This window comes from Protopterus annectens, chromosome 4.part0 (genome assembly GCF_019279795.1).
Source record: "Protopterus annectens isolate FY-2018-M chromosome 4.part0, PAN1.0, whole genome shotgun sequence".
Classification (NCBI taxonomy): Eukaryota; Metazoa; Chordata; order Ceratodontiformes; family Protopteridae; genus Protopterus; species Protopterus annectens.
Window position 1 is genome coordinate 1,045,366,789 of NC_056733.1, and position 12,500 is coordinate 1,045,379,288.

The following is a 12,500-nucleotide window of genomic DNA, read 5'->3' on the forward strand; positions in this document are numbered from 1 at the left end:
TTGGAAGTGTAGTGGTCCCTCCCTCCCGATCCATAGCGCCTTTAAGGGACACTACAGAGTATCCCTGCTATCTTCTGGTGCCCCCACCCAATCCATGGTTAAGGGACACATCCCTGGTATCTATTAGTCCTCCCCAATACATGCTGCCTTTAAGGGACACTATTACATAGAGTATCCCTGGTATCTACTGCCATGACCCTCCCCCGATCCATGCTGTCATTAAGGATTATTATATAAACTGATATTTGTTATACTATTAACTATCCAGTTAAAAGCTTCTAATGAAATGATTTTAGCCTGTGGCTGCATGTTTAATTCTGTATTTAGAATACATACTGTACAAAAGCAGATGTATTAGTGGAGTAAGCAACAAAGCAGTTTGGTGCATGCACAGAAATTTCTGGACACTCCCGTAGCACTGGGGCACCTTTGCATGTGCATCTAATGGTCTTTACTACTTAACAAATAAAACTTAGGGGAGGAGATTTGCCTAAATTATCTAGAAATGCAGATTTCATCCGCAAATAATTTACTTTGTGTAATGTTTTAAAAATGGAGAGAGTGACATTTCTAATATTCATATAAACACTTTTGACTAAATCTCTGTATTGACAGTCATGCACTTCCCGGTTTTCAACAGACAAGTGAATATATTAACAGTAATATAATAAATGCAAAGTAATATAATGGTAATTTAAAAAGTTAGTTTTCTCAACAGGTTAAATGCGAAGGCACCACTATTTGTAGCTATAAAATGTGCATAACCAAAGTGCAGATTACGAGTTTTAATATACCAGATATTGCATCTGTGTCACTAGTCCATACTGGTTCCACTGTTTATAGCACTTCTGCCAAGGAAACAAATACACCTTTCATTGGTGTTTCTTGACAAAACAATGTTATCAAAATAAAATGTTCAGCCCCCCCGAGAGGGGGAGGTTACATTTGAGTTTAGAATCCTCCTGTATCACTGCAGAAATAATTTTGTTCTAAATATGTCAGCACCTTTGAAAATGCATTCAAATCTGCAAATATTTCTTCAAAATTGGAGTGGGCACCTGGCAACAGGAATCCTTAGTACTAATTCAAGTCATTCATTTTCCTAGTCAAGTTAGTGTCAGCCTACAAGAAATGTATGCTTGGGACTGCATTGGACTTTTAGATGTGACATGTTACAATACATAACAATTCAGTTATTGACTTTATTAAACAGGCTATTCAGTTATACACACACACACACACACACATATATATATATATATATATATATATATATATATTTTAGAAAACTGCAAACAAACATTGTTCACCAAGTAACTTGGTTATGTTATACAGTCACATTCACTTCCTCTTTCACCTCATAGCCCACATAAAGCAATAACAGGATTTGTGTTAGCATGCATTTTCTGAAGGATATGAAATTTGAAATGTAAGGGAAGCTGTTGTCAGCAGAAGCCACTGTCTCTCATGGGTACCAGCAACACTTCCAAATTACTGTATGAAAAGGACATCACACAGGTGAAAATTCACAGTGTGTTTCAAGATGGCTTTTGAACGTATCTCTCAAGATCTAAACTGTCATATTTTGGTGTGTTCAGCAAAAACTTTGTGATTTTCTGGCAAATAACTGTGGAATGAAGTGACTAAATAATGGCCAGCCACCCAGAAGAATTTGAAACTGTTAGATATGACACTGGGTCAGGAGCATAGGTGGGTCTTAATGCCTCCAACATGCTGCCTCACCCCAGAGCTGGCAAGTCCTAGACTGCACTCACCTGTTCTCCAAGACAGACTTTGGTCTCCCAGGTTACCTTTGGTGGCGTCTTCATATTGGTCGTTTTGGTCATCAAGATGTCTTTCTGAGACCTGCATCAACAGGATAAGGAGGACGTTTCTTCGGATTCAGATAGGGTCCTTCTGGTCTCCAGGTTTGTCCCAATCAGTTACCCTTTTGGTTACTCGTCCCTGGTCCAACGTTCAGACCCAGATTCCACAGTTCTAAGTGGTACCCATGAGAGACAGCGGCTTCTGCTATGACAACAGCTTCCCTTACATTTCAAATTTCATATCCTTCAGAAAATGCATGCTAACACACATCCTGTTATTCTACTAACTTTCTAAGTTTATAAGAGGAATATTTAAAATCTGTATCTGTTTTTGGGCCTTTGTCACACCATTACTTTAGGTTTTGTCCATATTTCTTGCACTAAGGGCTTGAGAGGTATGCTTTGAAACAGCATTTCATGCCATGATTTTGAATTGTAGCTACCGCATTGGTCCGTTTATCACATCATAAAACATATATAGTTTAATATTTTCCTGTTGCAATGAGTCAAGCTAGAGTAAACAAATGAACGGGATATTTTAATTAATAACTTGCAAAACTATCAGTTTTAGTAATCTAAACGCCGCGCATAACCCACACTAAAAATGAAATATTGCACGCTTCCATGTTTCCTGATGCGAGACTGCCTCTGACCCTAATCAGGAGTTTGTATTTTCCGTCCGTAAAGGGTCCCTTCCAGGGTTACCACCTGTCCCACTTTGCGAGGGACAGTCCCTCTTGTGTCCTGCAAAAAACGGAAAAAATGGCAAATGTCCTGAGATTTTAGGACAAAAATATTTCCTATGTTTTCTTAAATAGTTGCATAAAACAATTATTTTGTATCTGAAACGCCTATTATAATAAACAGAATAAGCAACTCAAATGCTACAAGAATAAGTTTTTATTCTAGCAAAAAAGTGAATTTCTGTCCTTTGTACTTGCCGCGGGTATGTTTTGCCCTGCAAAATCTGACGTTTCAACAAAAAATGTCCCACTTTGGGCATTTGAAAAGGTGGCAACCCTAGTCCCTTCTTTATTTTCGCCTAGTTCTAATTGGGAGGAACTAATATTATTTTAGTTAATGCTTTATCTAAAAAGTATCATGTACTGTAAATTCTTTCTAAATAAATAGTAAGCAATCACATCACCAATATTACTGAAATATTGAATACAAGATGAAAATAAATAAATATATAAATAAATGACTCGCCAGTCGCCGTCCCTTTGTAGCTTTGACAAACTGAGGATAGGTGCGAGCAGGAATTACGCTACTAGCGTAAAACATATTTGTATTCAATTACGCTATTCGCGTAAAGAAAATCTTATTTCCTAGCATGGCCTAGCCAGCAAAACTTAGCAGAATCTATATCAAATGTACGTAAATTATGTACCCTACACAATATCCAGTTTACGCTTTAAAACTGTGAGCTATGGTGTTTACTTTTCGTTCTCGGGAGTGGAGGGGGGGGGGTCTCGAAGCTAAAAGTGAGCAGGGTACCTGTGTAACTTAATAGGACAAGTATGTCACAGCACCAGGTCACTTAACACTAACCTGGTACCATACACTGGAACTGAAACCACTCCAGCTGTTTAGTTACTTTGATCTACGTTCGATTGCAGATCCCAATGGAAACCAACACTACCGGAGGTTACGCTAAAGGAATGCCCCCTCCCCGTGCTTGACTCAAAGGGAACACAGGTGACAGCAACTCACCAGCACGCACCGCGTGACGTCACCGGAATACATTGGCCTAACTCTGCAAAGCGCAACATCAGTCCACCGTTGTGGCCAATCAGCGTCGTTCCGTTTGCATGGTCCCATTCTGGAACTAGTGCGCGCAGCCTGCCCGAGGAGCTGGAGCGGCACCACATTAATAGAGGCAGAGCTCAGGTAGCGGTGCAGAAGCGCAGTGTGTCCGCAGCTCAAGAAATGGAGAGCAACAGTAGCATCATCACATCTGCATACTTGGCAGTAGATTATATGGATTCTTTACTGCCTCAGAACCCATTGCAAGAACCATTCAAAAATGCTTGGAACTATATGTTGGATAACTTTACCAAATTTCAGATTGCTACGTGGGGCTCGCTAATTGTACACGAATTTGTATACTTTTTATTTTGTTTACCTGGATTTGTGTTTCAGTTTATTCCAGCAATGCAGAAATATAAAATTCAACCGGTTAGTATTGCCGCGTTTTCTAAACACGCAAAAAAAAAGTGTTAATGAACAATAATTGTTTAGAATCGATCTTTACAAACTGTTGAAAAAAGTCTAAAAACTAAGAAAATAGAAGCTGTTTAAATAATACTACCCATTTTTTTAAAGTTCTGCAGTGTATAAGTATGTGTCTGTACATATTTACAGAGCTGAGATTATCTGAATTTGCCACTAACGTGTGGAAATGTTTTGCGTGTTTATATCTGTGTATACTTGCAGAGCTAAAATAATCTGAATTTGTCACTGGCGTGTGTAAAAAAAATGCTTGTAAGGGAACGGTAGAGGCTGACTCTTTCAGCAGGTGTGAATATGATTCACAAAAATGCATCTTTCCTTTACAAAATAATGGAAAAAAGAATTCGTATTGATATCTCTGTTAGAATAAACAGTTCCGTTCAGTTACTTCTGTTAAAATATCTCAGTGTTGACAACATTTAATTAATCGTGTAACTTTTCTGTTTGCAGGACAAACCAGAGACTTTAGAAAAACAGTGGAAATGCTTCAAAGTGCTTCTGTTTAACCACTTCTGCATTCAGTTGCCTATGATCTGCGGCACATTTTACTTCACGGAGTTTTTTAACATTCCGTATGATTGGGACTCTATGCCTAGATGGTACAGTGGATTTTATTTTTATCCCTTTTCTGCCCTCTGTAATATATGCTGTAATGTATTATACATAACGGTGCATATGCGGTCCCTTTTACTGTTACACAGCAGCAGTTAGAATTACGTAACAAAATGAGTCTTGGTTTTTAATATTGATTTAAATGATAGGTGGTGCATGTTTTCATCTTCTAGTTGTGATTCTTCATGAACCAGGGACAAGTTGAAGGTCACAGACTTTCCATAAGATAAAACTGACATTGTTTAAGGCAAGCAGACAAAGCAATCTCTTAAATAATTTATGAGGCAGGATGGACAGCACCTTTTCTCAGCTGCACATTTGAGATAAGTGAATGGTGACCATATTTGCATTCTATGGCCTTCACACTTCAAAGGAGTGTTTTGAGTTTGATTTACACTAAAGTGGATTTAGTTTCTATTTAACAGTTGTTAAATGCCTTTCGTATAAGGCTTGATTTGCATTTCTTTATTATGTCATGCCTCTTTGTCCCAGGAGACCCTCAAATTTCAGTTATCCTAAGAAGTATATTGCTTTAGATGTTAAAGCCAAACTATTTCAGCTCCATTGTGCTGTCAAATGACATCTTAAAAATGGAGAGTTATTGCCCCATATTCTATGACCTGTAGTATCAGAAATAATATTTTACCTGCTTGTTGTTATTGCTAAGAATACAGTTAGCTGGAGAAGCAGTTAGTAAAAAAAAAAAATAGTCACAGTAAACAAAGATTTTTGTGTTGAGTTTTTCCCTCCTCATGGATGAATGCAGTAACAAGTGCTCTTGCTAAGACGGGTTTAGTGAAGTATGCTGTTTCCAGCTATTATGTAAGAAAGAAACAAGCATTTTATTTAAACAAAAATAGGGGGTTGACACTCTGAAACAGAATGTCTGTGAATGACTTAAACGCATTGACCCATTTCCGTAGTAATAACAATAATCTGCTCCTGGGCCCTAGTAAGCTGTGCAGATTTAAATGTATTTCCACAGGTTTCTTAGGGACCTTACGGGGCAAATTTGAAGTCATACACTTAAAAACAGCAGCATAGGATAATTCCTTATCTCATTGTGTTTATAAATATATAGCCTTCAGATGAGAAGCATTAGTTAATATTTTAAAAAAATCTTGTAGGTCGTTCTCATGAGTCAGTGTTCATTGCCTTTTTTTTCTGAAATTCTAGTGCTGACATGAAAAATATTTTTTATCTGTGTTTTTACTGCAAGTAAGGTCAGATTTTGTGTTGGCTTCTTCTGCGAAAACTTTATGGATGGTATGTTACCATGGGATTTCACTATGAAGCTCAGTGAATGGGGAAGGAATGATTGTTAATTTTCTCTATAACATTAAAATATGTAAAGTATAGTAAACTTAATCTTTGCTTGTGTTAGTATTTATATCTGTATCTAGAATGATGTTTAATGTTTAATGTTTTATGGATGGTATGTTACCATGGGATTTCACTATGAAGCTCAGTGAATGGGGAAGGAATGATTGTTAATTTTCTCTATAACATTAAAATATGTAAAGTATAGTAAACTTAATCTTTGCTTGTGTTAGTATTTATATCTGTATCTAGAATGATGTTTAATGTTGTGCTACTACTTTGTTTTAAAATTACAAAAGTGCAGTAAGAAATTTTTTGTATTTCCACACAGGACCTGAAAATCATCTAGATGGATAAGTACTCTGTCCTAGAATATAAACACACACACAACGTGTGTATCTATATCTCTGTCTTTCTATATGTGTATATATATATATATATATATATATATATATATATATATATATATAATATATATTTGCTCACCAGTGGGAGTGGGGAGCCTTGAGCAGCCTACCTGTCCTTGAGGGAAGTGACCTCAGCACAAGAGCTGTAGTAATTGGTTGTTTTGGACCATTTCTAGCTCTTTTGAAGTTCCCTGTTTAAAATCCGCCTCTGGCGTTTTTTTCTGGCTATACTACTCAGACGCAGCTCCACGTGGTTCTGCAGAGTGGTCCTAGCTACAGAGAACTCAGAAAAGTGACTACTTTCTTGATTTAAGTGTCCTGCTGTTTTTTTTTTCTTGAATTACCTTCTAGTGCTTACCTCAAGCAAGCTTTTAACTGTTTTTTTAGCTGTTTACTGCATTTAATACTATCTGCACTTAAAGTTACGTTTAGTCGAATTTTGATCAAAAATTTGTTTGTTTGTTGTTTAATTTAACTATTGAGGCTGCCCACTAAAGTGTGCTAGCCTGTACAACTGATTTATTGCTGTTTCTGCATTTCTGTGTAATTTTTATCTAAAAACAAAAAAACAAAAAAAATAATCCTTGTTTTCCTGCCTCTCCTCGACTAGTTTAGACCAGTATACAGGCATTGCTGTATTCTGGGCTGTGGTGTAGTTCCTGTGTTGTCTATTACCTTACTTGGATAGAAGGAAGTTTCTTTGCTGACCAGTGGGAGTGGGGAGCCTTGAGCAGCCTACCTGTCCTTGAGGGAAGTGACCTCAGCACAAGAGCTGTAGTAATTGGTTGTTTTGGACCATTTCTAGCTCTTTTGAAGTTCCCTGTCTAAAATCCGCGTTTGCACAGCTTTGAGCGATTGTGCGCATAGTGCAGCGCTGGTTAAACAAGGTTAAACTTCTTCTGGCTCCGCCAAGTCTGTTCTTCAAATTTTCCCTTAAGAAAGCTCTACTCTTTGTATAATCAGTCTACTCGCTATTTTATAAGCCTAGCACTTGTTCTCAAAACCTCTCTTATAAGTAAGCACTCTCAAACTAAAGTGAGCACTACATCCACCCCTGTGGATACCCACTTCCCTTAAAGGCACAGCACTCCCTTATACTATTCTAGCATGTCGAGTGGTAGAGTGCTGGCATCCTCTCCAGTTCAGCTGGTTAATCTGGGAATCTTGAGACAATGTTACAATTGTCTCATGTACACAGACAACCCTCTCCTCCTCCCAACAAACACAAATACATGTGAGAGATGCAACTATATAGCCAAACTGGAGGCTGAACTCTCTCAACTCAAGGCTGGCAAGACCAGACAGGAGGAGATGGTAACCACACACACAACGAATCCAGTCCCACATAGACCTACCCCAACTGCAAACCAATCACATAACAACACAAAGACATACTCAGAGGCTCTAATAAAAAACTTACCAAAACAACCGTGGCCCGCGAAGCAGACACCCAAAAATCCACCACCTCAAAACATAACACATGCAACACATACTTCAATAAATCAGTGTGTCAAGCAATCACAGCCCTTAAGGTCAAACATCATGCCTGATACACTAGTAATAGGTGACTCTATAGTCAGACACACTGATGTCCCGCTTACCAGGTTGAGCAAGGAGAGGGTGACCGTGAGCTGCCTGTTGGGAGCTAGGATCCGCCACATAACACACGCACTCAGGTCACTCCAAAGCAAGTACAGATATGACTCCGTCATTGACCATGCTGGCGTGAATGACCTGGGACGTACCTCCCTGGACTACATGAAAAGAGACATAGAGGAGCTCTCTGATTATGTAGCCCAGGCTGGTATGACCCTGACCCTGAGCAGCATCTTGCCCTCACCAAGAATGATGCCTCAATACAATGACAAGATGATCAGCTTTAATAATTGGCTCAAGTACTGGTGTCATTCTAAGGGGATCCAATGTCTGTCTGCTTGGGATGACATGTTGGACAAGCCATGCTGCTTCGCAAGGGGCGGCTTACACCTGTCACCACTGGGCTTCCGGATATTGGCTAAGGCTCTTGCCACCCCCATAGTGCCTTTTTTAGGCAAGGCTCAAAAGACCCACCTCCTTAGAAAACAAAAATGGAAAAAAACTAAGGGTAATGCTGCTCAACGCCAGAAGTCTAAATCTCAAGATGCAGGCTCTCGAAGCACTCCTCAGTATGGAGGACATCGACGTCTTTGCAGTAACGGAAACCTGGTTCAAGGCTCCTGAGAGCACCCCAGCACTACCAGGCTATACCTCATATCATGCTTTTTGACCCCAAAACCCGGGCCGAACCACAAAGGGAGGGGGAGTGTCCATATTCATCAAGGACACCCACACCTCCAGGTTAGTAGCAACACATGAAGCATCGGAGACCATACAGGTGCAACTAACCATAGGCAATACTGATATACAACTGGTAGCATGTTACAGACCACCCTCCCAATCTCAGGAACCCCATTCAGCCTTCCTGAAGACACTGGAGGATATCAATGTATCACCAAATACCATCATACTGGGAGATTTCAACTACCCTAACATAGATTGGGTGCATTATTCTAGCCCTAACACCCTGGCCCAGAGGTTCCTGGAATTCATAAATTCAAATGCACTGGAACAGCTAGTCACATCTCCCATTAGGGGAGATAATATACTAGACCTGATCATCACAAACATGGGGACAAAATGCTCCACACCGGAAGTATACCCCTCACTAGTGAGATCTGACCACAAACTAATCACCCTGGATATACATATCCCACCTACACCCCAGCACAAAAGACTATAGTGAAAAACTTCTCAAAAGCCGACTTCACTCTTCTTAAGACTGAGATGGTATCCTTTAAGCCCACTGGGCCAGTGGAAACCACATCCCACAATGCTGAATCCTTCACAAATGCGTTATATGGACATCTCCAAGAATGCATGGATCATGCAATCCCAAATAAATCCAAGACCCTCTCCACCAAGGGCAAGCGTCCTGTCTGGTGGACCTCAGCCATAAACAAATTGTATAACAAAAGAAGGAAACTACTGCACGTCAGAGCAAAATCCCATAAAGGGAAGGCATCTCTGATCAACATTAGCAGAAAACTACATTCTCTCATAAAAACATCCAAGGCCAACACTGAGAGAAAAATCACTAAGGACACTAAAGATAACCACAAGGCCTTCTTCAGCTATGTTAGAAACCTGGGTGGAAACCCTCAGATATGCTCACAGTTAGTTCACAACGACAAAAAATACACTGAACCCACAGATATTGCCGACATTCTGGCTGACAGGTTCAGTGCAAATTTCTCCCCTCCCTCACCCCCAAAAGATGAAATACTTTTCCCAGCTGAATGTAATCTCCCTGTCATCCCAGATGTCCAGGTGAGAGCAGCCTTTAGCAAAGCTAAAAACACAGCATCAATGGGACCTGACGGCATCCCGGGTTGTGTGCTACGTGAACTCCAAGAGGAGCTTAACTCGCACATAAAAATGCTATTTAACCTTAGCCTTACCACAGGATATGTACCTGAACACTGGCGTACTGCAACAGTGGTCCCACTCCACAAAGGAGGCATCTCTACAGACCCTGAAAACTACCGCCCCATAAGCTTAACCAGCCTGGTCTGCAAAGCTATGGAAAGAATCATTATGGAACTCATAAACAGAGACATTGGGGACCTACAGACACTTGATCCCACCCAGTTCGGCTTTGTAAAGGGCAGATCCTGCCTTTTGAACCTGGTTGATTTTTTCGAAAGTCACTAGAGCCATTGATGAGGGCAAAGCAGTCCATACAGCCTACCTGGACTTAGCTAAGGCCTTTGACACAATACCCCACTCAGGCATCATAGATAAGCTCAGCAGCTTAAATGTAAACCCATATGTCACTAGATGGGTTGCAAACTGGCTAAAGGACAGAACCCATAAAGTCAAAATCACTGGAGCCTTGTCAGACTCAAAGCCAGTCACAAGTGGTGTCCCACAGGGCTCTGTCCTGGGACCCCTCTTGTTCGGCATTTATTTCTCAGATGTTAAAGCAAACATGGGAGGGTTGTGGCTGACGAAGTTCACAGATGACTGCAAACTAGGCGCCATAGTCGATACACCAGCTGACACATACATCCTACAGAATGGCCTCACAGAAACGGACAACTGGTGCCGGAGTCATGGCTTTAAACTAAATGCCAAAAAATGTATAGTCATCCCCTTTGGGAAAAACAAGGTACCCACAAATTATCACATAGACAGTAACCCACTGAGTACGGAAAAAGTAATCAGAGGCCTGGGGACTCAAGTCGACAGCGACCTCTCATTTGACACCCACGTTGCCAAAGTGGTTAGAAAGACATTCTACCTGGCCCACCTTATCATGAAGGGATTCACATGCAGATTAAAGGAGGTCATTGTACCCCTATACTCCTCCCTTATCAGACCCATGATTGAGTACAATGCCCCATTTGGTATGTACCTCACCCGGGACCTGCAGCAGCTGGAGAGACCACAAAAGTACCTCACCAAGAGGATCAATGGTCTCCAACATATGTCTTACACTGCCAGACTAAAGAAACTCCAGCTCTATTCAGTAGCATACCGCCTGCTCAGAGGTGATCTGTGCCTGACATACAAGGCCATGTCCAATCAGGATCTGATGGACATGCTCCACCTCAAAAGATCCAAATCCATCAGAACCACAAGAGCCAAAGACTTAAACCTCGGCACAAGTATGAATAGAACATGCTGGAGGGATAGATTCATAACCCAGAGGCTTCCCATGCTCTGGAACAGAATCCCAGTTCATGTTAGGCAGAGCCCCTCTCTGACACTATTCAAGAGAAACCTTGATGAGTGGATGGGAGATCGTAGGTTTACCCCGGGGGTCACCTATGTGTCACTACTAGAGAGGGGCACAGTATTCTAATTCTACTCGGTACCACTACATGGGGTGGCGAAAGCCATATCACTATGGCTAGGCTTACAAATGCCCCAGGGCAGATAGCCTAGTACTTAACTATGAAACTATATATATATATATATATATATGTATATATCTATATATATATATATATATATATATATATATATATATATCTACATAATGTGTGTGTGTGTGTGTGTGTGTGTGTGTGTGTGTGTGTGTGTGTATGTATATATGAGAGAGTAATATATGTGACCGCCATCTTTGTTTGCAGAACTACATTAGTTATAAAGTTTTTTTTTGTTTTAACACAGTATAAATTGTGGAATTGGACAGTACAGTTGCTTGGTGGTTATAGTTTCTGTCTTACTTGTATGTATGTGTATATAGGGGTCTACTTCTATTCACTGACTCCCTTTTCGTCGAACTTTCATTTCACTGAAAGTTCATTACATCGACAAGCATTTGCCCCCTTCCCCAATGTTGTGCGACCCTGGAGTTGATATATATATAGTAGGGGGGTGTGGGGGGCACCTAAAATGCTTGTCGATGTAATGAACTTTCAGTGAAATGACAGTTCGACGAAATGGGAGTCAGTGAATAGAAGTAGTCCCGTATATAGTCGCTATCCTCTATAGCCTACAGACTGCTAAGAGGAGACCTGTGTCTGTCATGCAGGGCATCCTCTGACCCAGTACTGATGAATTTACTGCACATCAGCAAGTCCAGTAGCAAATACTCAGTCTAGGGATCTAAACTTCTGCAACATCGACAGAATGGTTCAGAGGGACAAATATATCTCACTGAGGATATCGCTACCCTGAAACAGACTCCCCAGCCACATAAACAAAGTTCATCCCTGTCCATATTCAAGCACAAGTTACATCTTTGGTTAGAAAAGAGAAAATTTATCACAAGACTTACCCTAGTCCCTAAATGTTTTATCCTATGCATGTATCTCCTCAGATTATCTGTGGTATGATCCCAGTTATTCTCATTAGGGATAATGTATAATTATTGACCATAGGATGGGTAAATTCAATCTATAACTAAATGGGGTAGGTTATTTTGAACACAAAAAGGGGAATAGGCTAGGCTTAAAATGGCCCTCAAGTCACATGACGTACTTAACTGTGAACCTATAAAACCTTCAGATAAGGTGTCTTGACTATCGATGCTTATCTGCAAACATGTAAAACCTTC

The 12,500-nt window shown here is 40.3% G+C and overlaps 1 protein-coding gene across 1 annotated transcript in view; it reads left to right on the plus strand.

The window, feature by feature from the left end:
- The first annotated feature begins 3,651 nt into the window (after positions 1-3,651).
- The window catches only part of MSMO1 (methylsterol monooxygenase 1), a 112,794-nt gene continuing 103,945 nt past the window's right edge, over positions 3,652-12,500 (plus strand). The window contains exons 1-2 of the mRNA XM_044068983.1: positions 3,652-4,004; positions 4,509-4,657. Coding sequence (XP_043924918.1) covers positions 3,756-4,004; positions 4,509-4,657 — 398 coding nt within the window. The 5' untranslated portion in view covers positions 3,652-3,755. The remainder of the gene's footprint in view (positions 4,005-4,508; positions 4,658-12,500) is intronic.